Raw genomic sequence first — 27,439 nt, 5'->3', positions numbered from 1 at the left:
CGCGCACCCAACAGTTCTGTGCTGCTTCAGCTGAGGCTGGCTCGCCCAAATAAAATAAAAATTTTAAGAAATCAGCTTTTTCAGGTTGAGCCATATCGGTAGCCCAAATAAAATTTAAAAATATAAAATTAAAAGAAATAAAATAAATCTGCTTTTTCCAGTCTGAGCCGTATTGGTATTTTCCAGATATTTATTTGGTTCTGTTTATACCAAACGCACACCCCTACTTTTTATATTTGATACCTACAAGGAGATTTTGAGGGATACATCCTTGCAGAGACGCTTACAGTAGCTTTAGGATGGAATCTGGCACCAGCTTCTCTCACTCTCATACACACACACCCATACATTTTCTGTTTTTTCTTTCAGACAAATTTTTGTCATGTCCAAAGTAGCATACTTTTTCAAAAAAAAACAAAACGTATCTGAGAAGGAAAATTGTGATTGAACCTGAATAAAATAATGAATTGATTGGTTACAATCTGTAGCTCATTACATGGTCGTATGATTTAATTTTTTTATTACATTTATATCCTGTCTTTTTTCTACTGTAGACTTCACAGCAGTGTACATAAGTTTACATATTACTCTCAGATGGTCTCTTATCTAGGTACCCCCAGATCTCCTTAGTTCCAGCAATGTTCATGTTATGTAGTAGGGATTGTTTTCTTACAGCCCAAAAGCTTTAATAGTGCAGGGTTTAAAATAAAAAGCATGAAAAGAAATAAGTATTTAAATTTTCCTTGCTTTATTGTAATGATTATGTAGTTAATGATACCAATAGCTGCATTCTTTGTTATTGGTTTATTGATTTATAACATCTCATGAAATCTTGTCATAAAAAGTATGCGGAAACAGCATTTTTCAGGTTTCTGTAAAAAATATGTATTTTCAATGGGAAATGTGTCCCCCCCCCCCCCCCCTTGTAAAATTTTTATAAATAGAAGGGTCCCCCCCCCCCCCCACTTGGTAAATGTCTAGTAATAGGAGTGAATTCGGTATTATTTCTTTGAGTACCTGGGTGATTTAAACACCAGCAGCAGAATAGTACAGCGACAGATAAAATAACTGGACAGAAAAATACAAGGTTCTCTTACCATTCATATGTAGGGTAATAGTGCCACTCATAAATTATTTTTACATGATTAAAAGTCACATAATCCTTTCCTTGTCCTTCATAATTGCTCCAAAGCCCCAGTTCTGTAGCAGAAGCCATTTGCAGCAGGGGCTAATGTAAGGAGGAGAACTGGGCAAGGTAAAATGAAAAACTTGGCTGGATAACCCATAATTAATTTAATCTGAAGGGCCTGAATTTAAATTAAGTCCAACTGCCATTAAAACACCCCTTTTACTCAGGGATCAATGTGGTTTTTCCAATGCTTCAGTTTAACTACACTATATCAGATGGGAGGTTTGATAACCTTTCCGAATAAAATGTCTTATTCAAGCAGACTAGACACAATATGTAACTTCCAATTACTTAAAAACTTAACAGTACACTAAAAATTTTGTGATGAAGACATTACTGGAAACAGTTTTCTCTAAACTTAAACCTATTTGATAAACGTTTAAACTTGGTTGAAATATGAGATCCAGTGCCTTAAACAGAGTTGCTTAAATACAGCACCCCCACCATTTTCCTACCTACCTCTTCCACCTTTATGCCATCTTTGATTAATTATGTAGAATTACGTTTAGGGAAGCCTGAGTACCTATCTGATCAAGACAGCATCTATATACCAAGGAAAAGCTACAGTTCCATTGTAATACTGAACACAACTGGATATGTAGCAGACACACACAATGAAATGCTGAATCTTGTTTAATGTTTGCAAAGTAATTGTAAAATGCTACTAATTCAATACAGTTGCATAAAAGAGAGAAAAAACTGAAAGAAAACAAAGCATGAAGGTTCTACATACCCAGGTTCATTCATACAGCCCTGTTGCCAAATGGATCTTGCTTTAGATCCTGGCACCAGGGAGATAAATTCTACCTCCTCACTTGTGTCATTGTACAAACCTAGATCATAAAGCATTAAAAGAAAAGTCAGACTCATTGAAAACAAACTTGCCAGTTACTCAGGCTTACTCTTCTAGCCCATAACCAAAATTATGCAAAGCATTCTTTGTGAAAAGTGGCTGAGATCTTTTTTGTGTGTGTGCTGAAAATTGGGTTTCAAATTAATGTAATAAACATTGTCAGAGCCCACATTTATACATATTTATTCTGTTTTAACTTTTCAAAGTGAACATTTTAAAATATTTTTAATAGTTTTAAAAAATGAAAATGTATACATGGTAATAATAAAATTATTCTTTCCTTAAATCAAGTAGTTTCTCAAACAGTACTAATTATATCAAGATCAACATAACCAAGTCATTCTTTTGAAATCCAAATTTAGCAAGTTGGTGAGTTCTTTGGTAGGAGTGTGCATTTGAATATTACTGAATTTAATAACTAAATACAAAACCACTGTTGTTCTAGTCTCTGGCTGCCTACTGTACTTAGGGGCTAGAGGAAGGGGGTGAGATAATATTTAGACTTTTCTCATGCCCTTTCCCATTTACTGCATATGCTGCTGCCCAGTCAGGATGATGTGGACTGGTGGGCCTCCCCTGGCACCCTGGACCTTCTAATATATCCAAAATGCAACACTATACTCTGGGGCTACTAAATTTCCCACAGTGCAGAAAGATGCAGTACTGTAGACATGTATGAGATGCCAAAGGAAGTTGGAAGTGGGAGAAGAGATAGCAGCCCTATCATGCTGCAGGCCTAGTTGGATTGGAGAAGAAGGGGTAGGTTGGGTAGGGAGGATTAACAGAAATAACAAAACTATTTTTAAAAGAAAAAACAGATTTCCCCTCCCCACACACCCCCTTATTGCTTACTTGAAAAGAGGATAAGTATCTTCAAAAAGGGTTACCCATCCCAATTTAATAACTGTAGGTTGGTAACCTACCTTTCCTGCATACAACTCTTCCTAAAAGGCACCAAGTAGTTCCTATAGAAATGTAATGTTGGCAGTGTGTTTCTGATACCTACGTACGCACCAAAACTTCCTTTTAATCTGACATTCTAGAATAAAGAATTATATACAGTAGAGGAAATGTTATTTGAGATTACTTTAATTTGAGAGAGGATTTAAGTAGCAAACAGCATTTAATGCCAGGAGCAGCCATGTATTTTCTCTATATACATAAAATGGATATCAAGTAACTTTAACTATAACTTTAACTGATGATATATATGATGAAAGCTTTGGGATAAATTCTGCAATACTTATTTAAGCAAGACTTCCACTGATTTCAGTAGAAGTTTTGCTTAAAGAAAGCAGAATAGTAGCCCTTTATAAACAAACCCCAAATTTTGCAACTTTGTGTGCTAGAACAACAGAACATTTGTACCATAGAGAGAACTTGCTTTTCCTGATGTGGTTTAAAATGGTCTCCTGGAGCCTCCTATTCACTGATTAGAGTCCAAGAAATCCCTGCAAATGGCTCGAATAATATCCGGAACAATCTGCTCCAGTCCTGTAAACTCTCTTGAGAAGAAGGTGTGTGTTTCCTTTGGTTCAGATGCCATATCTTTTAGATCATCCAGTGGAGCCCAAGCAACACCAATGGAGAATACAGTTATACCTGTGACAAATTGGTCAAGGAGCATTGCTTAGAAACGTATTTAAAGTTCAAAATTCTTCATTTCAAATTCTAACAGAAGTAGCTGTGTTAGTCCATTACAATAAGAGAAGATGTTCTGGGTCCTGAAAGGCTAACTTAAAATACTTTCATATGCCCTATTGTTATTTTATTGATGGTGCCACAAGACTTTCTAGGTTTGTATTTCAAAAGCTGCTTCTGCCAACACTGCTTTTCATGGGGTCCCTGAAAAAGCCTGTCTGATTTCTACATGCTACCAGTGGAATGATGTCACAGAACCAGGAAGAAGAAAATATGGATCCTGAATTAGTCTTAACAACTGCAGTATCCAAATTTGTAGTGAGGCATGCTGACCCAGAACACACAGAAATGTTCATGACCTTAAGGATGATTAAATTTAGAGTCCAGTGGCACCTTTAAGACCATCAGAGGCTCATTCACTTGCTCATTTTCTGACATTGTATATGCCATAAAATGCCGACAATGTCCTGTGGTTCTCTACATAGGGCAAACAGGACAAACCCTACGCCAGAGGATAAATGGACCCAAATCTGACACCAGGAATCACAAGACTGAGAAACCTGTAGGAGAACAACCGTCCAGGACGTTCAATGAGTGGCCTCAAAGTAGCTGTTTTATTACAAAGGAACTTCAGGAACAGAATGGAAAGGGAAATTGCTGAATTACAAGTTATTACAACACTTGGAACAAAAACCTCCCCAGGACTCAAGAGGGATATTGGTTTCTTCTCTCATTACATATGCTAACTCATCCAGTCCTTGCATGGAGGAGGCAGGAGAAGAGGGAGGGTAAGTTGCTTCCTCCCCGCCTCTCCCCACCCCTGCCTGCCTGGCTCCAGGGAGGGCCTTGGCAGGGCTTCCTCGCACTCCCGCTGGCCTTGCAGGTCCACCGCCGGGCCCCTGATGTCAGGGGGTGTGGCATATGCTAATGAGTTATGCTAATGAGTTCCCCTAGCTCTTTTTCTACGAAATGACCCCTGACAAGAAGGACTATACATCTTCTGTATTTTAGTGTATTTCCTTTTCAGAATACTACATCTGAATACTGAATGTAATACAGGGAATATTGAAATGTTTTGTTGATAGAACACTGCACCCACCTCAGTGAAGAAGAAAAATGCTGTTAAGTTACCTCCACGCCTGAGAGGAGACTAATGGAGAGTCTCAGTTTACTTCCCACAATTAGAAAAGATACCTTTACACATTTATCTCCTATGTTGACATATTTATTGCCCCCCTTAATTAAATCAAAACAACTGTTGACCTGATAACCTTAGCTGATAACCTGACCTGATAATATCTTAATCATGTTACATGTAAATATGCTGTTCAGCCTCTGTCTATAATAATAAAAAACAGATTGCTTACCTGTAACTGATGATCTTCGAGTAGTCATCTGTGCAGTACCACACATGGGTTGGGTGCCTGCACACGACCTCGACTGGAGAATGTTCCAGAGCTTGCTTCAGGAGTCTTTTTGGTGGGCTCTCTTCCTGCCCTGGGGAGCAGACATGCAGTGTGCATGCCTGGAGCGGGAGAGAGAGCCGCCTCCCACTCAGTTCCTTTGACTGCTACTGTTAAGTCCCATCAACTCAAGGTAAGTGATCAGGAGATGCCAGCAGTGGGGAAGGTCAGGTGGGATTGTGGTACTGCACAGATGACCACTCGAAGATCATCAGTTACAGGTAAGCAACCTATTTATCTTCGTCATGGTCTCTGTGCAATCCCACACATGGGTGATTAAAAGAGCTAAACCAGTCAGAGGAGGGAACTGGCAGCTAAAAGAAACAATAAATAGGTTAGGACATAGGGATATCATTTCCATTTACAGGTCCTACCTGAAGAAACAGAAGCATCAGGTGAAGAGAGAGCGTAGCACCGCCTGGCCAAATCCAGGATCCCGTCAAGCTCAAACGTGTAGTGCATAGTGGGACATGAAAGTCAATGTCGAAGACCACGTGGCAGCAGCACAGACGTCTTCCAACAGGACACCAGCCAGAAAGGCAGTTGAAGTCAAGACTGCCCTCATGGAATGAGCAGTGACAGAGGTAGGTATGGGCTGATGGGCTAACTCATAGCAAAGGGCTATGGTCGAGGTCACCCATTTCAACAAGCACTGGGAGGAGATAGCCTTGCCCCTACATGGGGAGGCATAGGCAACAAAAAGCCTCGGAGATTTCCAAAAGGGCTGCGTGCAGTGCAGACAGAAGGAAAGAGCCCTTCTGACGTCGAGGCAGTGCAGGGCTCATTGTGGTGCGTCAGCCAGGTTCGAAAAGAAAGTAGGGAGGACCAGAATACTGAGAGAGATGAAAGGCAGAGACCACTTTAGGAAGAAAGGAGGGATCTGACTGCAGAACAACCTTGTCCCTGTGGAAAATTGTATATGGAGGGTCTGCCCAGAAAGCAGCAAGCTCTCCCACCTGGTGAGCCGTTGTAATGCCAATGAGAAAGGCCGTTTTCCATGACAGGAGCCGAAGATCTACAGTAGCCATGGGCTTGAAAGGCTTAGCCAGCTGTTGGGCGAGGACTAAAGACAAACTCCAGGAAGGCACCATCAGTTTTCTCAGTGGACAAAGACAAAGGAGACCTTTCAGAAAGGACCTCATCAAGCGGTGAGAGAAGACAGTGGAGCCCTGCATCAAAGGGTGATACGCGGAGATGGCAGCAAGGTGAACTCAGAGAAGAGTATGCCAGACCAGAGTCCTTTAAAGACACCATGTAAGAGAAGATATCTCATAGAGAAGACTGGGTAGGATCGAAGCAGTGTTGCGACGCGTAAGACTCGAACTTCTTCCATTTGAAACAATAGTTCCGCCGGGTAGACGGTTTTCTCGCATTAAGTAATACTTCCGACACTTCAGGTGGGAAGTCTAATGCAGAACCCTCCAAGCAGTGAGCTTGAAAAAGGCCAGGTTGTGGTGGAGAACTCAGCCCCAATCTCAAGAGAGGAGATTGGGCATATGAGGCAGATGAAGAAAGTGGCTGTTGGAGAGACAAAGCAGGTGCGGGAACCACACTTGGCGTGGCCACCAAGGAGTAATGAGGATGCAGGATATGGCATCCGCCACAATTTTCTGAAGAACCCTCGAGATGAGAAGAAGAAGAAGAGATTGGATTTATACCCCGCCCTTCACTACCCAAGGGAGTCTCAGAGCGACTTACAAACTCCTTTCCCTTCCCCTCCCCACAACAGACACCCTGTGAGGTAGGTGGGGCTGAGAGCGCTCTGACAGAAACTGCTCTTTTTCAAGAACAGCTCTTATCAGAACTACAGCTTGCCCAAGGTCATCCAGCCAGGTGCGAGTGGAGGAGTGGGGAATCAAACCCGGTTCTCCCAGATTAGAGTTCGCACACTTAACCACTATACCAAGAGAAAAGGGAGGGAAAAAATAAAGCAGGGTCCCATTCCATTTGTGAAGAAAGGCATTGCTGAGGGATCAAGTAGATGGTGGACCCCGAGCGAAGAAGAGGGGACAGCAAGCATTTTCTGGGGTAGCAAAGCCGTCGATAGTCCGAACTCTAGAAAGATGGGTCAGAGCAATCGAGGATGAAGGGACTATCTGTTGTCCTGCGGGACCGAGCGGCTTAAAATATTGGTGTTGACATTTTGAACACCTGGAATGTGGATAGCCGATATCGTAATTGCATGGTGAAGACACCAGGTCCAGAGACGAACGGCTGCGTGACAGAGGCAGACTGAAGCGGTCCCACCCTGTTTGTTGATATAGAAGACTGCTGTGATGTTGTCCGAGGCAATCTGGACAATTTTGCCCTTAAGAATTGGGAGGAACAACACCAAAGCTGGATGAACAGCCCGAAGCTCCAAAGCACTGATGTGGAGAGTCTTGTCTCGGAGCGACCAATTTCTTCTCACAGACAGAGTCCCGTAGTGGTCTCCCCAACCCCAAAGGGATGCATCTGTCGATAGGTAGATCTCCGGAGGTGGATGTTGAAACGGTATGCCCGATAGGAGATTCTGCGGGACGGACCACCACGACAGGGATTCTAGCACTAGGGACAGGATCGAGAGCGTTGTGTGCCAAGTGCTGGTTTGAAGATTGAAGGCTCGGAAAAACCAGAGCTAAAGAGGGTACATCCTCAGCCTGGCATGTTGGACCACAAAGACAGTGGACGTGAAGTAACCCAGGAGCCTTATGACGGATCAAGCCAATTGTCGCGAACATGTCATGAAGGTGGACACCAAGGCCATTATGTCCGAGGCTCTCGATTCAGAAAGGAAGGCCATCTCTAAGATGGTATCGAGTTGGGCTCCTAGGAAGTGTAGAACCTGGACAGGTTGAAGTGCAGATTTCAAAAGATTGACACACAGTCCCAAGGTAGGATGCAAGGGTGGTTCAAACGTCTTGGAGAAGTTGAGCCTCTGTGGGAGCAACAGGAAGCCAGTAGTTGATATAGAGGTAAAGAACAATCCCCTGATGATGTAGCTCGGCGGCAACTACGGCCATAATTTTCGAAAAGACAATGGGGGCCGTACAAAGTCAGAACGGAAGGACACGATATTGATAATGGGCGTCTCCGACGGCAAAACGGAGGAATTTTCAATGTTGGGGGCGGATGGTGACAAGATAATAGACGTCTTGGAGATCTATTGACGCCAGCCAGCCGGATTTCAGGAGGAGAGGAAGGATAGATTATAAGGTGACCATGCGAAACCCTCTTGCAGTGAACAGAATGACTGAGATCTCGAAGATCCATGATAGCCCAAAAACTGCCGTCCCGTTTGGGAACTAGGAAATACTTGGAGTAGAAGCTGAGAGTTCGTTGCACCTCTGGGACGATCTCGATGGCCCCTTTGTCAAGGAGTGTCCGGACCTCTAGACGAAGTAATGGATCTGGGGGTGTGATGATGAAGCATTGGGGGCAAAATGAACTCTATGGCGTACCTGACCCATACGATGGTAAGGACCCAGGAGTTGGTAGTGATGTCTTCCCAGGTTGGAAGGAAGGGGAAGAGCCCAATGGGAGGGGTGAAAGAAGGAGGTGGAGGCAGGCTTAGGCTGTTGCGGCTTTTTAGGCGGTTGTTGCCAGGGTCGTTGAGATGGATGAGAATCGTAGGATTTCTTCCTCCACTGCTAGGTGGTAGCAGGGGATGGCTAGTGCTTATTGTAGTATGGCCTCCATGAGTGGTATCGAGGCCGCGGTGTGGAAGTAGAGACTCCAAGGTTTAGAGCTTGTTTCCTACTGTCATCGACAGCTTTCAGTGTCTCATCCGTAGTGGAATGAAAAAGTCCTTCACCATCAATTGGTAGATCCTCGGTTTTAAATTTAACATCCGTCTGGAGAGAAGTACTCCTAAGCCAAGCATGACGGCGAAGAGCGATGGAAGAAGCGAGGACTTTAGAAGAGCAGGTAACAGCATGACGAATTGAGGTAATTTGTTGTTTAGAAATCGTGCAGATTTCTGACAGGGCAGCTGACAGTGTAAGACGGTGTTCCTGTAGGACAAATTCAAGAACCGGACGAACAGCAGTGGCTATGTTAAATGCATAAGCGGAGAGGTATGATAGGTAGGTATCAATTCTAATGTTCATGGACGCGACAGAGTAAGTTTTCTTTGCGATAGCATCAATCTTATGACCTTCACGATCGGGAGGAGCAGATTGGCGATGCTGTTCAGATTTTGAAGAGGAATGAACAACCATCGAGTTCGGATGAGGCTGAGTGAAGAAGAATTTTCTGGAGGCCTCTTGGACCTTATAAAGGCCATCATAATGCTTTGATATTGGAGGGACAGAGGCAGGATGGTCCCAGGATTCTTTAAGCACCGATAGGTGGACCGGAAGCAGTGGTAAGATTGTCGAAGGTGGTAAGTCTGCCTGCAGCAGTTTATGAACAACATCGGTTACCGCTGGACTGTCGGTAGAACCTTGCACTTGGAGAGCTGTGGCCATCCATGCGACAAGCTCCAAATAGGCCTTTGGGCCCTCAGTTGGAGAGACAGAGCCCAAACGACGAGGATCATTGTCAATAGGAATTATGTCAGGGTCAAGGTCACCCGAGACAGAACAGTCAGACACTGAGTCCAGAGACAGTGATCGAAGATGTTGAGAGACAATAAGAGGTGTCTGGTCATCCGTGGGTGGGCGGTACCAAGGTACTAAGGGAGAATGCTTCGGGGCATCCACTGACATCAATGCATCTGGAGGCTGATCGAGCTCCAAGGAATGGATGGAGGCCACAGACTGTGAGCGCTTGGAGTAAGGCGGAGTCAGCCGACGCCTCTGGAGATCAGAATCCCGGAACCAGTCATAGCAGTCTTCATGTGGAGTAGAAGACCGAGAGTAAGAGCATGGGTAATACGCTCTTTGGTGCCTGACATCTGGGGACCAAGACCTGTAATCAGATGTGGATCTTGATCGAGAAGGTGACCTCTGATGGTTTTATGCCCTTCGATCATAGTGGGATCTCGACCTAAAACGACGTCACAGAAAAGGCTCCCTGTAATCCAAAGGGTGGATAGGCATATGGGAGTCACGGCACCGAGATTGACAAGCCGACTGAGGAGAACCATGATGAGAAGAAGACTTCCATAGTGGCAACCTCAATTGTTGACCAGGTGGGATATGGTCCGCCGGGGAGGTCAAGGTCGGCGGGGGAGTGGGAGGCTGGAGGTGAGCCTTAGAAGATGCCGTTCCAGAAGATATGATGGGAGTCGACGTCAAGAGACCAGAGATCACGACAGGATCGAGTTTCAGAGTTTAAGCCAACGTTGATAGCTTCAAGTTCAGCTTCTTCTTCTTTTTTGGTTTCAAGTTCAGCTTCGATGGGAGTTTTTCTTCGCGCTTTTTACCTTTATGCTTCGAAGATTTTGCATTGTCGGGGCGTGAAGAAGATTTCTGCAGGGCAGAAGAAGCCGGAGAAGCTACTGAGGACATTGTAGGGTGCAATGCCGCTTCTAAAAGAACCATTCGGAGGTGCGCTGCCCTATTTCTACAGGCCTGACGAGTAAACTTTGCACAATGGGGGCACAAATCAACGTGGTGGAACTCTCCCAAACAAATCAAACAGAGGTCGTGGCCGTCGTTAGATGGGAGTTTGGCTGGGCAATGGTGACACAACTTGAAAAATAGGGTGCGGCCCATACAAACACCTTCTAAAGGGGGGGGGGGGTAAGAATGAAAGTGAATAAAGATAGTAAACTGCTGTTGTTTTTTTTAAGTAAGAAAGAAGAAATGAGAAGAACCAGGACGAAGAGCTCCAAAGCAGATACTCAGCTGAGGCAAATTGAAGCGCGACGGTAGCGAGGTGTGAACACGAAGGCGATCAAAGAAGAACTGAGTGGGAGGCGGCTCTCTCCCCCTCTCCAGGCATGCGCACTGCATGTCTGATCCCCAGGGCAGGAAGAGAGCTCGCCAAAAAGACTCCTGAGGCAAGCTCGGAAATTCTCCGGTCGAGGTCGTGCGCAGGTGTCCAACCCATTTGTGGGACTGCACAGAGACCACAACAAAGAGTATTATTATTAATTCGATTTATTAATCGTCCTATCCTGGGTTATTCCAGGCTTTGGGTGATGTACAAAAGGCAAAATGCCATAAGATAAAATACAAAATTTTAAATATCTATACAGTTAATAAGAGATAAAACCAGAATAAAAGATCCCAGATGGTGATTTACAATTTTCTGTTCCCATTCTGGACTGCCTGGCCATTTGGTGGGAGCAGGAGAGGGAAACTTAAGCAAAATATACCTAGCGGGGAGAGGGAAAGGGTACCAGCCAGTGCAACCAACCATTGCAGCCCTCAACCAAAAGCCTGGCGCCACATATCTGCCTTACAGGCCCTGCAGAATTGCACAAGGTCCTGCAGGGCCCTGGTGTCATTCGGCAGAGAGTTCTACTAGGTTGGGATCAGGACTGAAAAAGCCCTGGCCCTGGTCGAGGACGGCCGGACATTCCTAGGGCCAGGGATCACCAGCAAATTGTTATCAGTGAACCGCAAGGCTCTCTGGGGGACATAGCAGAGGAGGTCGTCCTGCAGGTACGTTGGTCCCAGACTGCTCAAGGCCTTAAAGGTCAATACCAAAACCTTGAACCTGACGCAGTACTCTACTGGAAGCCATTGTAGCTGGTGCAGCACTGGTTAAATATGTGCCATCTGCGATGTTCCCATCAGGACTCGCGCCACTGCGTTCTGAACCAGCTAAAGTTTCTGGATCAGTCTCAAGGGTAGGCCAGTGTAGAGTGAGTTGCAGTAGTCTAGCCTGGAGGTGACCATTGCATGGATTACTGTGGCTAGGTCAGGGCATGACAAGAAAGGAGCCAGTTGCCAAGCTTGACAAAGGTGGAAAAATGCCAGCCTGGTAATATGCATGACTTGGGCCTCCATCAATAGGGAGGTATCCAAAGTCATGCCTGAACTCTTGACAGATGGTGCTGGTGTCAGTGGGGCCCTGTCAAGGGTTGGTAACCTGAACTCCAATCCCAAAGCCCCACCCCCCGCCACAGAATATCTGTCTTCGATGGATTCAGTCTCAGGCTGCTCTTTTTTAGCCATCCCACCACGGCTTCCAGTCCCTCAGCCAGATTTGGCAGGGCGATGGTTGGCGGGGTCAGCCATCCATCCAATAACATACAGCTGGATGTCATCAGCATATTGATAGCACCCAGGCCTGAAACTCCTTGCCAGCTGGGCGAGGGGGCTCATATAGATGTTAAATAACATTGGGGAAAGGAGTGTCCCCTGAGGAACCCCACATAATAAGGGTTGCCTAAAGGACACATCCTCACCCAGTACCACCCTCTGTTCCCAACCCTGGAGAAATGAGGAAAGCCACTGAAAGGCCACCCCATGTACTCCTACACTGGCAATGCAGTGAGTCAAAAGATCATGATCAACTGTGTCAAACATTGCTGTGAGATCAAGCAACAACAGTAGCGCTCTTCCATTCTAATGTATTAGAAAAAGTGTGCATGCATATGAAAGCCCATATCTTGAATAAACCTTTGTTGGTCTTAAAGGTGCCACTGGAATCTAAATTTGTTCTACTGCTTCAGACCAACACGGGTGACTACCTGGAACTATCTTAAGGATGATTCTACAATAGTGCATATAGCAACTAGAAGAAATTTCTTCTGACATGCACATCCACTCAGACTACAAGCATTCAGAAACAGAATTTTCCAGAATGTTGGAAATTTGGGGAATTGTAGCTTTCTCAAACTTCCTAACATACTCATATCAACTGACAATTGTTAGGCTTGGGGATAGTCACAGCAGTCGTGCTGGTTTAAAACCAGCTTGAGTTCATTGAGTTAACTTCTCATGCATTAATTCACGGAGTTAACTTCTCATGCATTAAATTTATGATAGGTTTCATACCTAGCTGTCTGCCTACAGTTCTGTGAACGTATTAACATTTTAAATTTGTTCTAGAATCATTTACCTGCTTTATGAGCAACAGCAGCAGGCCCTCTGACATCATCATAAGACTGGCCATCGGTCAAAATCACCAGGAAGTTTTTGTTCGGTCCATTTCTCACAGGTCCAAAAACATTTCTGGTTGTGTATGTAATGGCTTCTCCAGTAGCAGTTCCACCACTCATATAACGAACTCCTCGAACAGCAGCAAGAACCCTTTCTTTTGTAATATAGTCTGTAAAGCTGAACTCCATGCGCTGATCATATGTAAACTGTACCACTGCAATTTTGGAACCAATATCTGTGATCTCAAATGCTTTGGCAACATTGCCGATAAATTCAAGCATGAGACGGAAGTTGCTGTCTCCAACACTGCTGGAACCATCAATCAGGAAAGCTATGTTGACTGAGTTGTAGCAAGTCTTGCTGCAGAGCATTTGTTCATGAGCACACAGTTTTTGAATGAGAGGTTTCACATATTTTGTAGTACCAAACCAGGTGGGTATGTTGTATGAGAAGAAGCCATTGCTTCGACAAACAGCCTGTTTATAAAAACAAACAAAACAGCCATGGATTTGGGGACCTCTGGAGAATGAACTGATTTTATCTAAGGCATCTATATGAGGACACCAAAACATGCACCCATTGTTGCAGCACAAATGGAGAGGTAACAAGCAGTAACCAGATCCATACCTATTTTTCCTCTGCATGATGCCTTACTCCTCCCCCTTTCCTCTGTAATGCATCTGCAAAAATGCTGTACAATGCTGATTATGCCAGGCTGCCCATGGCCTGAAGCCCCTACCCATTCCCTTCACCGTCTCATTCCAACACATCCAAGATATAGCATAGATTGGCTGGGAAAGGGAAAGTGGTTTTTAAAGGGCTAAAGGGGGGAATCCCCATATGGGAGCCATACTCATGGACCCAAATCAGAGTTTTGTGGGTGTGTGTGTGCCTGTGTCTTCCCTTAATATTTTAAAAATAGTTCATTTTCACAGCATCCAAAGCACAGTATTTAGAACAATGGGGAAAATGTGCTACTTCCCCCAGGTATCTCACCCAATCACAATTACTGTAATTGCTGTGTGGAATTTGTCATAGGCTTGAGTTGGATATTTACTGTATCATAATTAGTGATGTGACACAATTCCCTTGGCATGCCTACACTATCTTGTACCATTCCTTTTTCTTAGACTTCTCAGCCTTTAATGGATGCTTCTCTCCCCTTAATACATGCAGTCTCTTCAGGCTACCATTAATTTTTCAGACAAAAAACTCATCTAGTGGAGGTGCCTCATGGGAAGGGGCTACGCTTGGTGCCACATTATCTGCTTGGCATGCAGAAGGTCCCAGTTTCAATCCCTGGCATGTCCAGTTGAAGGATCTGGCTGTAGGTGTATGATATGAAATGTGTGAGACCCTGGAGAGCAACTGAAAGTCTGAGCAGACAATACTGACTTTGATGGACCAATGGTCTGATTCAGTATAAGGCAGTTTCATGTGTTCAAACCAAAGCCATGCATATGGTTGTTGCTTATGTTAGTAGAGACAGAATGGAAACGAGGAAATCCTCTCCTCACCTTGTTAACAAAGCCAACATCTTGAACCATCCCAAGTTCTTCAGGTGCAGGTTTTGCAACGGACACAATAAATACATTAATACCAAATTCTCTGGCCACTATGCCAGCTTCTTCAATATCATCTGATGGCCAGCCATCTATGAAAACTACAATGATTTTAGGAATCCCTTTGCGTACCCCATTTTCTACAGCAAAGAATCTTTGTATTGTGTGCTTCAAGGCTTTTCCTGATTTGGGGGAAAAGAAAAAAATGTAGATAGTTATTTGCTTTCATTATTGTTATAAACAATTTTCTCTGCTAGTTCTTCAGGGTGGGGGCATGCACCAAGAAAAATTGTATCCAGGTCTTTAGTGGACAGACCTTTAGTATGATTGCTGGTTTTCAAACAGGACATTACCAGTTCAAGTTTCAAATCAGTGTGGGGTTGTTGTTTTTTTGGGGGGAGGGTTCCAGATTTTTAGGATCATTATTTTTAATGAGAAACAAATTTGGGGGTCTGGGGGCAGCTGCTCTTAAAGATAATGGCACCAAATTTGCACAGATCATAGTCTTCCCTCTAAAGACCTCACAGGTTTCAAGATAATTAGACAAGGTGCCCCCAGCCATCCTACTAGCAGAGCAGCAGACAAGGAGGAAAGAACAGCCCTGGAAAGGGCCCCAGTCCCTGAACAGAAGGGAAAGAAGAATTAGTGAGCCAGAATTGTAGCTCTGCCATTATTCTTGATGGGACACTTTTTCATAGGGGATGGAGTAGCTGTTTTTCAACCAAATGGCACCAAATATTTCAGGGGAACTAGTGCTGCCTGTCCACTAAAGACACCCCCCCTCCCAAGTTTCAAGCAAAGTGGACCAAGGGGTCCAATTCTATGGGCCCCTGAACAACATGCCCCCAGCCATCTTACTTGAAGAGAAAAAAGGACTCTACCCCTTCCCAAAAGGAAGGAGGGAGCAAGCTAGAACTGCAGTTCTGCTGGGCCCTGTGCCTGACTTGCACTGGACAGGAGCTGCCTTCTGAGGTCCCTGCCTGGGAAATTCAGAGGGGAATTTTTTAAAAAAACTTGCAGCTATTTGTAAGCATCTGAACATGAAAAACTGCACAGTTTTTTGGTGTGTGTGTTTCGTAATGTCTAAGAATCCCAGATTTCTGTAACAATTCTGGAAAATTGCCCCCATCTAAGGGGGTGCACACTGAAATTACCAAACTAAAAATATACACAAAAATCACTGTTCCAGGTGATTACCATGATTTCTGAAACAGTAAACACAAACCTGAAATTCATAAGCATTAGAAAATCACACACAAGAAAAATCCATGTTGTTTTTTGTGTTCATATGTTTATTAGCATTAGCAAAAACAGGTGCATTGTTTTTCTCTGATTCTCCCGCTTGCCTGGGTGACGGCATTTCTCCCTTCCAACTTGCCCCTTGCAAAGTTTCAGCAGAGTGCTCCCAACCAGTCATCATTGGAGACATACCCCAGAGAAGGAATTTTTAAGGCCTGCAGCTGCTGATCTGAGCCAGATGACATTTTCAGAGGCATGAGAGACTCCACCCACTAGGAACCCTTTAAATTGTAGTAGTAGTTTAGCATGGAGACATGTTATCTCATAGCAAGTGGATGACTGATCCATCACATGCAATCACACACACATTTTGAGAAATCTAAACAGTTTTCAAAGGTTGCAGTAATAGGGTGGGGCATTTTTTTTTGCATAGAAAGACTTTCTTACTCTGTTAAAGACAACAGAGCACAACAGGGAAGGGTGGCAAATGTAGACTTTCATTGGAAAGGTTAAAAAAATGCAATTCAGCAAGAGTACATAAAGACACAGGATGAGGCCAGAAATTTAATGGCAGCAGCAGGTGTTCTCCTACTTGGCTACACTCCATTTCCCCCCATAAGAAACAGTGGAGAGAAGTGCATTGAGAGGCACTTATTTCAAGAGTCTCTACAATGGAACCCCTTTGTCCATTGTGCTTGAAACTTAGGGGGTCCTTAGATTAAGGGGGGACGGACGTATTCTTTGCAAATTTAGTGCCATTATCTTTTAAAAAGAACTGCCCCAGACCCTTGGATTTGGTTCTCCCTTTAAAATGAAGTCCTGTGAATTCCACGAGCTTGGGAGAAAAGCATGACTTTGAATCCTGAACGGGTACTATCCTACCTGAAAATCAAAAATAAAATGTAAGGGTGTCCTCTCTAAATCCTGGATCCAAAATTATTATTTTTTCTCACACCACTTGCCTACTGGTATCTACACCAGGAAGAATGGTTCTATATATGATGCATTATTTGAATGTGCAATTTTAGATGTATTTTTTGGAAAATTTCTATGTCACATCTCTAAGAAACCTGCCCAAGGTGGCTTACAAAACTAACATAAAACATAAAAATTATGAACTAAAAACCCAGCCAAAGCATAAAATAGGGAACAGCTTAAAATTAATCTTTTTCTCAGGTTAAAAACAGACTTTAAAAATCAGCCCCTTAATTAAAAGCCTGAACATTCTGTTGTGGTGCCTAAAAGAGGGTAGTGTAGGGGCCAGACAAGCCTCAAGGAGAAACATTCCACAAGTGATGTGCCACCACTGAAAAAGTGCTGTCTTTCATCACCACCCACCTCCCCTCCAAAGGCAGGGGTGCAAAGAGCAGGGCTTGTCTTAGATGGTCAGCTGGTCAGTGTGGGAGAAGAAGAAGAGGAGATTGGATTTATACCCCGCCCTTCACTACCCAAAGGTGTCTCAGAGCGGCTTACAAACTCCTTCCCCTCCCCACAACAGACACCCTGTGAGGTAGGTCGGGCTGAGAGAACTCTTGACAGAAACTGCTCTTTTTCAAGAACAGCTGTGCCAGACTTATGGCTTGCCCAAGGTCATCCAGCCAGGTGCAAGTGGAGGAGTGGGGAATCAAACCCAGTTCTCCCAGATTAGAGTCCACGCACTTAACCACTACACCAAACTGGCTCTCCTTCAAGTTTATTACACAATTTCTATATGTGACACCCTCTTTGATGTCCTTCCCTCTGTTTGGTATGGTTCCAGCATATTATGCCATTTGGTCTCAGTTGAACTATAATGAGGTCCAGTTGCCCTGCTTCTGGGAAGGCATAACTACTGATTCCCCAAACCCCTATTAGCTATCCTGAACTTATCATGCAAGAGCTGCCATGACTGGATCTATGCCACAGCATGCCAATCCAGTTGCTACCTTTCCCCTTCCTTTTAGCTTCTAAGTATAGCAAATCTACTCATGGTGTTGGATGTTTCCCTACCCACAGCTACTTTAGCACAGGGACCTGTGGACAAGTATGCATGCATGTTACCACCAAAAATACAGGTTTAATAGTGACCCCTTCATTTCCACTAACTGAAGACAGACACTCTGAAGATTATTCTCCTTATTAAAAGTCATCACCTGTTTAGTGGATTAGGGAGGATTTATGAACATTACACATACACCTCTCAGTAAAACTTCCCTTGAAGCAATATACTTTTGTAATTTGGAGACAACTTCCCAATTGAGATTAATTTAGTTTTTATTTACTGGCAGTCCTAATTGGAACTTTCAGTTGTGGTCTTATATGTGTTCTTTTATAGATGTTTATGTATCAAATTGTGTAAGCCACCCTGAGCTTGCCTTCATGGGGAGGGTGGGGTATAAATTAATTAATTAAATAAATAAATAAATGTTTTGTTTACATTGTAAGTGGCCTGGAGTTCCACAAGGTAGAAATGTGGCTAATAAATGTTCTAAATAAATAAATACACAAACTTCTAAAGGGCAATTCGAAGGGTCTAACCAGATGTTACATTTTACATATGTACACTGACATGTCAGGGCTGTCTGCTTAGAGCCACCATTGCTGTTGAAGTTGATGAAGGGTGTAACAAAATGGCTGCCATGCAGAGGCAGCAGGGTATTTTAAAATGGATGCCAGCCTAGTAGTCCTTAGGAGGGGGGAGGTACTCCATAGGGAACAATGGAGCTACCATACCTCCCTACCTACGGTTCCCAGAAGCTTTAGGGAAAAGTGTGGGAAAATATGGACACACCCCAGGGGCAGAGCCAGGGAGAAAAAGGCTTTGGTCCTGAGTGGGGGGTTCAGCCTCAGCCTAGCCTGGCCTTCAGCTCAGCTTGAACGGCAGCTTCAAGGGAGTGTACAGGTGGGGCTCCTGTTACTACAGACTTCAGGGCATCCAGGCCACTATAAACCTTGGGAGACAGCCAGGAGGGTAACAGTGCAAGTGACCAGTCCTGAAGAGGGCTGGGGTTTCTCTACAAAAACAGGAGGGGGGAAGTAAATCCCATCCTGAGGCCCACAACCTCCAGAGATAGAGAGGGTGTGTGTAGGGGACAGAGGAATGGTGTTTTAAATCCTGTTTATTTTCTGTGCCCAGGTTGTGTTGATGTGCATGTGTTTAAGTTCTGTGCCTAATATGTATATAGCTCAAATAAACCTTTTTTGAGTTTAAGACCTGGGGTGCCTTGACCACTTAGTCCTCCTCACTTGGCACATTACCAGAAACAAAAGGGAGGCCAGGGAACCCAAACGGGGCCAAATGGGAGGGGTTGCCAACTCTCCAGGGGGCGCCCAAAGATTGTGGTACCAACTTCCCAAGGTTGGGGAATCAGCCAGAGGGGTCTCACTGCCCCTCTAGGAAGGTGGGGTGAATCCAGTGAGTGGTGGCAGCATGTAACAAAGGGAAACAGCCCCATCAGGAAGGGTGGGAAGGCAAAAACCGGCTTGCGAGCCACAGAACAGCTGCTCAGTCTCCCAGGGTTGAGGGCGGGTCCCCGTTTCGCCACTAGGGGAATGGTAGGAGAAATCACCTAAGCTCCCTTAACAGGAATGTTATGTGGAGCTGCATTCCACATGTGCTGTGTATTCTGCATATCTGATTTATGAATGGTTGAAACAGGATTGCCCCCTTTACCCACTTACAGTTTTAAGAGCAAAGGTAAATCAGGTAAGGAAGGTAGGAAGGACAGATAATGCAGTTCCCTGCCTATTCTCCTCTTTCCTCTCCTACAACTCATGAACCAATCTGTGGGCCACAAGGGGAAGGATAAAGCATGCCCTGGAGCTCAAGAGATGGAGGAAGGGACAGCAGTGCAATGCCAAGCCTCCCCCCCCACCACCAAAGCATCAGGGATGACAGGAGAATCAGCTGGTGGGAAATGAAAAAAAAGCCTGTGGCTGATGTCTGAGAAATGAGGGAAAAGCAGGCAACAGGGCTGGTGCTTCACTTTATCATTTCCTAAATGGTATATGTTTGTGTAAGGAATGGAGGTAGTTTAGGCTTTTATTTTGTTTGCTGGTCGGAAAGGGTTATAAATTTAGCAGGACCCAGCCTTGCGAGTCACTGTAAGCAATCTGCTCACAGCATAACTACATTCAGCTGCAAGATTTTTTTATTGTGGAGAATTGTCCTTGGAAACCTCCCTAATCTATTCACAAGAGTTAATTAGTGAGTTGAATCACTTACTCCTTAGGCTTCATAGGGTGGGACTGACTACAATCTGCACTGAAATGATGAACTGGGACTGAGATTAAATTCAACCCGATAATAGACATTTTAAGAACTTGCCTCACAGAAGTGAGTTATTTATTTTATTGGTCCAGTGACCTGGCCTTTTACTGGGTTTTTTTCTGCTTTGCATACATTCCTTGAAGTTCAAGTGATTGAAGTTGATCTGAAGGTCCTGCTTCACTCCCCTGCTTATTTTTCTTTCAGCATATGAAAGATCTCTGGCATCAACTGGCACCTAAGCCTTTTCCGCTGTGTCTCCCATTCTGACTCTCGGGAGAGGTGAGGGGACCCCCTGCACTGGAGATCTTCAGGAGGTGCTGCAAGATTGCTTCCCAGGGCTCTTCATGGGGGTAACAAACAGCAGGTGTCTTGGGGGGGGATTTTTTAATATGGTTTTAATCTGTAACATTTTAACTATTATCTGTAAGCCATCTTGAAGCAAAAGGAAAGGCAAGTTACAAATATTTAAATAAATATTAAGATATATTTATTTATGAAGAGAATTTTTATGCCAGAGTCCTGCTCAAGGAAGCTTATGAATTCTGAGAAACAGTTAATTGATCTCGTTAGCTATCAAAAGAAACAACCATTTTTGCAGGCAAACCCTCAGAAAGTAGTAGGAGTCTGAGGCTCACAGCTGGTTTGTAGCTGGCAAAGATCATTAGGTGTGATGATGACCGGGCAAGGGATTCCAGTGCTCCAGGGGAGGGGGAAGTATAGTGGTTGGACCGGGCATGGAGATAAGGGAAGGGGATGGAGAAGTAGAGAAGCTCAGCCCCCTTCCAGCCTGCATCTCATCCCAAAGGTAGTAGGTAGTGGGACTAGGATGATTGACACCCCCCCCCCCAAACATTGGCATTGTGTAACACCAGGTCTATAAATAATAAGACCATGGTCATTCGGGACTTTCTGCAGGAGCAGAACGTAGACCTGGTGTGCGTGACCGAGACCTGGGTGCGAGAAGGGGAGACAGTAGCTTTCTCCCAGTTGGCTCCTCCTGGGTTCTCGGTCCTTCACCAATTGCGGACTAGGGGGCGGAGGGGGGAAGAAGTGGCTCTATTCATCCAGGAGGCTTACTCCTTCAGAGCACTCCCACCATCGAGGAACATGGGCCGGCCTAGTGTGGGAAGCTGAGGAGAGTGTGGCGATTTGGTTGGTGTACTGACTGGCCAACGCACCGGCCAATAGCCTGCCATCCCTGGTGGAGGCCGTATCATGCTGAGCATTAGGACAACCTAGACTGATAGTCCCGGGTGATTTCAATGTCCATGCTGATGATGCGGCCTCTACTCAGGCAATGGACCTGGAGTTGTCCATGGTGGCACTAGGACTCTCCCAATATGTAACAACTCCCACCCACTGGGCACATGCTTGATTTGATCTTCGTGGAGGGGGTTACAGTGGACTGGATTACCGCTTTGGCGGTACCATGGTGGGACCACTTTGCCTTGAAGGCCCGTCTGAATATTTCACCCCACCTGTTTGGGCGGCAAGTACATTTTGGCTCACCCGTGGAGCCAAATAGAACCTCTGCAACTTCAGATGGCTCTCCGGAATCTGATGCTGCCTGGTGGCTCGTTAGAAGAGCTTGTAGAGGATTGGTATAACTGACTCTTGACAGCCATTGACGAGATTGCTCCCCAATGCCTTCTGTGCCCTCACTGTAGGCTCGCTCCATGGTTTACCAAGGAGCTGCGGCTGATGAAGCAAGGGCTAAGATGGCTAGAGAGACAGTGGCGGTGCACCCGCAACAAAGCTACAAGAACATCTTATAGGACATTTATGAGATCCTGTGAGGTGGCAGTCAAAGCTGTAAAGAGAGTATTATATCTGTTGTTGGGTGGTCAGTCTGGCTCTAACCCGGAAGATCTGGACCGAGCGCTGCGGGACGTAGTGGACTGGCTTAGGCTGAGTCGACTGAAACTGAATCCGACGAAGATGGAGGTCCTATGCCTGAATTGGAGTGGTACGGGGGTAGGGGTCCCACTTCTGGCCTTCGGTGGGGCGCCATTGGTGCCAGCTCCCTATTTGGGCAACTTTCCCTATTTGGGCAAGATAATAGAGAGGGCAGTGGCAATTTAGTTACAGGGCTTTTTGGATGATGTTTCCATTTTAGACCCCTTCCAGTCCAGTTTTCACCTGGGTCATGGGACAGAGACGGCACTGGTCACCCTCACAGACAACCTCCAGAGGCATCTGGGTTGGGGCGGATCAGCAGTGCTGTTGTTGTTGGACCTGTCAACAATGTTAGACAGAGTCAGCCATCAACTACTGATCCAGTGCCTCGCTGACACTGGAGTCCAGGGGCTGGCCTTGCAATGGCTTGCCTCCATTCTCCATGGTTGGGGACAGAGGGTGGCACTGGGGGAACAGCTATCCCGAAGGCACCCACTGGGTTGTGGAGTGCCTCATGGGGCAGTGCTGTCCCTGATGCTTTTTAATATCTATATGTGCCCCCTTGCTGAGATTGCCCGGAGACATGGGCTGGGATGTCACCAGTATGCGGATGACATCCAGCTATATCTGCTGTCGGGTGGCCAGTCTGACTCCAAACCAGAAGATCTGGACTGGGCATTACAAGCCGTGGCTGGTTGGCTTAGGCTGAGCCGATTGAATCCGATGAAGATGGAGGTCCTGTGCCTTAGCCGGGGCAGCCTGAGGGTAGGGATCCCGCTCCTGACCTTCGATAGGGCACCACTGGTGTCAGCGTTGGAGGCTCAGGTGGCAGCCACTGCCAAATCAGCCTTTTACCATCTTCAGCTGATCAGGCAGTTGGTTCCCTTCCTCTAATGCAACGACTTGGCTACAGTGATCCATGCGATGGTCACCTTGAGATTGGAATATTGTAACGCTCAAGTGGTTAAGATGCTGAACTGCAGACCGGAAGGTCTGTAGCTCAGCAGTTCGAGACTCTAGTGCCACGTGATGGAGGGAGCTCCTGTCTCTGGCCCCAGTTCCTGCCAACCTAGCAGTTTGAAAGCAAGTAGATAAATAGGTACCACTTAGGTGGTAAGGTTTCCATGCGCCTCGGCATCTAGTCATGCTGGCCACATGACCATGGAAATGTCTTTGGACAGCACTGGCTCTTTGGCTTGGAAACAGAGATAAGCACTGCATCCCTAAAGCCAGATTCAACTGGATTTCGAGCAAGGGAAACCTTTACATTTTACCTTTAATGCTCTCTACATGGGGCTGCCCTTGTCGCAAATCCAGAAGCTGCAGCTGGTGCAAAATGCTGTGGCCAGGCTTCTGATGGGACTCCCTATTTGGAAGCACATCCAGCCTGTCCGAAAGGCATTGCACTGGCTGCTGATAGCATACCAGATTCATTTCAAGGTGCCAGTGCTTACCTTTAAAGCCCTTTATGTTCAGGGGCCTACATATCTGAGGAACGCCTTTCCCCACATGTTCCCCAGAACCGACTGGCCCTCCCGGGCTTCAAGGAGGTCAGGCTGTCAATAACCAGGGCCAGGGCTTTCTCGGTGGCAGCTCCATCCTGGTGGAGTGATCTCCCAGAAGAGATCAGGGCCCTGCAGGACCTCTTACAGTTCCCCAGGGCCTGTAAAACGGAGCTCTTCCATCAGGCCTTTGGAGCTGTTGCCAACAATTAACAACTAACAGCTGACGGATAGAAAGCCCTGCCCCCCTGGAATTTTCCAATATCAGCCTGAGCCAGCCATCTATAGGACAACTAAAGGAAGGTCTAGGAGCCGACTGTGAGAAGGGAGTATTGAATAATGGCTGCCATCGCTAAACTAACAATAGTGACTACTAGCACTTTATTATGTCGGAAGGTTTAGATGGCTTTAGAATTGTTTTAACTGTAATTTATGTTTTAGTGTAATTTATGTGTTTATTCCTGTGTAAGCCACCCTGAGCCAGCCTTGGCTGGGAGGGCGGGGTAGAAATTTGATAAATAAATAAATGGGGTACTTAGTCCTTTTTAAAACTTTGTGTCCAGAATTTATTTTGCTGAGTGACTGCATTTATCCATATAAACAAACCCCAAGGTCCTCAGACCAGACAGTTTGTTTAGCAGCAGTAGTCGGTCTAGGTCTAACCAGATGAACATGATGCTTATGAGTTCCTGTAAGTGTACATATGTAAAATGTCAAGCCTAGTTAGTCTCTCTGAGAAGCTTATTTCCATATAAAAATGTCCTTTGTTCAATGGAGCTATATATTGTATTCTTTGTATTCTGACTGTGGAGTAAGTTACGTAAACTTTTTTTCCCATCGAGAAATTTCAGCCACTAACCATTTCAATGTCTGGTATCTTAGAAGGCAGCAGTAACGTTTTCAAGTAAAAATAGGTCAAATGTGATCCCATGTTATGCCAAAGAAGATAAACTTCATAGTTATTCTTAATATTCTTATGTTTCGCTTTCATGCGCTTGTAATTACCTGTATTGGAATTGCCGCCTCTGAAGCCTATCTCTTTTATGGCAAATAAAGCATCTTTTGCTGTAGTGAAGTTTTTCAGGTAAAACTCAATTTTTGGATGCTCACTGTAAAAAAGAAATGAAGCAGAACAAACTGTGAAGGCGGCCCACATTTTCCTTAAAAAATTTCATTTATTAAAATCTTCTAAAACTAATTTTGTATTGACTAGACTGTTTTCTTCCACTTTATATATACATTAGTAAGTGACATACATCAGGCCTAAAATCATTGGTGCTCCTTGATTTCATGCATTTATTCAGAGGTAAATTCCACTGAATTCAATATAGCTTATAGTTAAGCAAATATGTGATTGCCTGCCACCTTAAAATCATACTTTAAAACAATTCACCTATGATTCACTTCTGTTGTGCATATAGCTCCCCCTTGTGGAAGGTCCTGATCAGCAAGCACTGTGATGGAACACTGTGGGGATGGGAAGTGTGTGCAATCTGTATATCTAATAGTGAAGTGTGTCCCCTATCTGTGGACCTCTAAATCCATGGATTGGGGCCGCACAACATTTAACAGATTTTCCTGCAAACTTGTCAGACTCCTAGGTTTGCTGAAAAATCTGAAATCTTAAAGAAGTATATGGATGGTTACATCCCCCCCAGTAAAAAGATTAATCTCTGTGCAAGCACAGAGAATGCACCTACCTCCAGCGTGATTGTTACTGGCTGTGGCAGAGCCTGGGAGCCATGATAGGCCCTGTAAGAAAGTGGGGGAGGGGTGGGCAAGTCTTGTGGGCCCACATGTGCTCTTGGAACAGAATAAACAACTCCTTTCCAAGTTACTCATTCTCTAAGCATAGGTAAATTGCCCTGACAAAGCAGGAGGGCTTGAAAAAGGTGTACAAACAGCCCACTCCCTTTAAGACCCTATTTCATAGCCTGTGCTTGAGCACATGTGAGAAGAGCAAAGTGCAAACACTTGCACTGTTGAGCCCTCTCAGAATCCTCCGTGATGCCTGTGAGAATGAGGCTCAACTGTTCCAGTGAATTTAAGTTCTTTGGTTTTTAGGAGTCTTGCTACAAATTGGCGAGTGTTATGTTGTGGATTGGCTCCCATTGTCCTAGGTGAAACCTGAAGCAAGTTCCAAACAATTTCACTGGGAAATACTGCCCGACCCCTTATTTGATTCTGCCAGATATGGGAGAGTAGACATTACATTTACAGGGTTACTTATTTAAACTTCTCTGTCCAGGGCCTGACGACGGAAAAAATCCTTCCATTCCCCTTTAGCATTTTCTAAACGATCTCCTGGGTTACTCATAACTATACCTAACAGCTGCTTTCTTTTCCTACGACTCCCACTTGCCACATTCTCTGCATTCATTATTTGTGCCAGTAGAATAAGCGCTATGTGGTGAGCTTTAGGTATAGAAGTTTTTCTATATGACCTATGTTGATCCTTGAGTACCAGAGGCACAGGGCCTGTTAGGACTTATGTGAGTTTTTAGGCAGCCCACAATTTCCATATGTAAAGTGATGGCTCAAATTGTTGTTTTAAGCAACTGGGAGTTCTGTAGGCAATAAACTCCAGGCCAGAATGCTGAATCTCTTTGATATTTGCTTCCCATTCTAAAGCTTCTTGTCTAATTGAGAATTGGTGTATGCTTCACTCCCCTGCTTATTTTTCTTTCAGCATATGAAAGATCTCTGGCATCAACTGGCACCTAAGCCTTTTCCGCTGTGTCTCCCATTCTGACTCTCGGGAGAGGTGAGGGGACCCCCTGCACTGGAGATCTTCAGGAGGTGCTGCAAAATTGCTTCCCAGGGCTCTTCATGGGGGTAACAAACAGCAGGTGTCTTGGGGGGGGATTTTTTAATATGGTTTTAATCTGTAACATTTTAACTATTATCTGTAAGCCATCTTGAAGCAAGAGTAAAGGCAAGTTACAAATATTTAAATAAATATTAAGATATATTTATTTATGAAGAGAATTTTTATGCCAGAGTCCTGCTCAAGGAAGCTTATGAATTCTGAGAAACAGTTAATTGATCTCGTTAGCTATCAAAAGAAACAACCATTTTTGCAGGCAAACCCTCAGAAAGTAGTAGGAACAATGGTGTATAAAACTGTAATTTTGGTGTGAACTAAAAGAAGCAATGCAATCCCGGTATAGACGCGCTTGATAACAATTAAATGCTCTGCTTACCTGAACTTGATTTTAACGCGATTTGACCCGAGCGGTTGAGCGGATAACAAGTAGACGATCCCAGAGACTAATTCCGGAAAAAACCCGATTTGATTTAAAGCTTTAAAAATGGGAAAAACGCTATTGTTGAACATTCCTGCGGCTAGCTAGAGATAAGGGCGCAACTGAAAAACGAAACTGACGAGAAACATCGCGGGAAGAAAAGGGGTCGGAGTACCAATAAATCTCTTCCGACGGCAAACTACCAACAAGCACAGCTCCTAGAGAGGTTTGGAATAACCAGAAGGAGTCGGAAGAGGACAAGCAGGGAACCGGATGTAAGCACAAGCGCATAGATGGGACCCGGAACAGCAAAACCGACCTACTCTACCCAGATAACCATAGAGAAGTTGCGCCCGACATTTTGAGGAGGACCTGAAACTAAAATGCTTTTTTAAAGGTTTTAAAACTATCTGATGTAAACGAAAAGAAGGTGAATAGCCTGTGCGCACATAAGGTTTTGGACATTATAATCAAAACAAATTTTAAAAGTGAAAAAGTGTAACTCGCCAAAACGGAGACTAGAAGAACAAGAACAGGCTCAGAAGCGTCTGCAGCCGCAGCAGCAAGACCCAGAGCAGCCTCAATCTCTACACCCAAAATGTCATCAAAGGAAAAGAAGGA

The 27,439-nt window shown here is 44.7% G+C and overlaps 1 protein-coding gene across 1 annotated transcript in view; it reads right to left on the bottom strand.

The window, feature by feature from the left end:
- Positions 1–3,348: 3,348 nt before the first annotated feature.
- Positions 3,349–27,439, bottom strand: part of COCH (cochlin) — a 62,109-nt gene continuing 38,018 nt past the window's right edge. The window contains exons 9-12 of the mRNA XM_015421800.1: positions 24,579–24,682; positions 14,643–14,869; positions 13,085–13,601; positions 3,349–3,644 (exon numbers count right to left, since the gene is read on the bottom strand). Of these exons, the coding sequence (XP_015277286.1) occupies positions 3,469–3,644; positions 13,085–13,601; positions 14,643–14,869; positions 24,579–24,682 (1,024 nt within the window). The 3' untranslated portion in view covers positions 3,349–3,468. The remainder of the gene's footprint in view (positions 3,645–13,084; positions 13,602–14,642; positions 14,870–24,578; positions 24,683–27,439) is intronic.

Source organism: Gekko japonicus, unplaced genomic scaffold, assembly GCF_001447785.1.
Source record: "Gekko japonicus isolate JY-2015 unplaced genomic scaffold, Gekko_japonicus_V1.1 scaffold797, whole genome shotgun sequence".
NCBI lineage: Eukaryota > Metazoa > Chordata > Lepidosauria > Squamata > Gekkonidae > Gekko > Gekko japonicus.
This window is presented reverse-complemented; position numbering and strand designations above follow the sequence as displayed.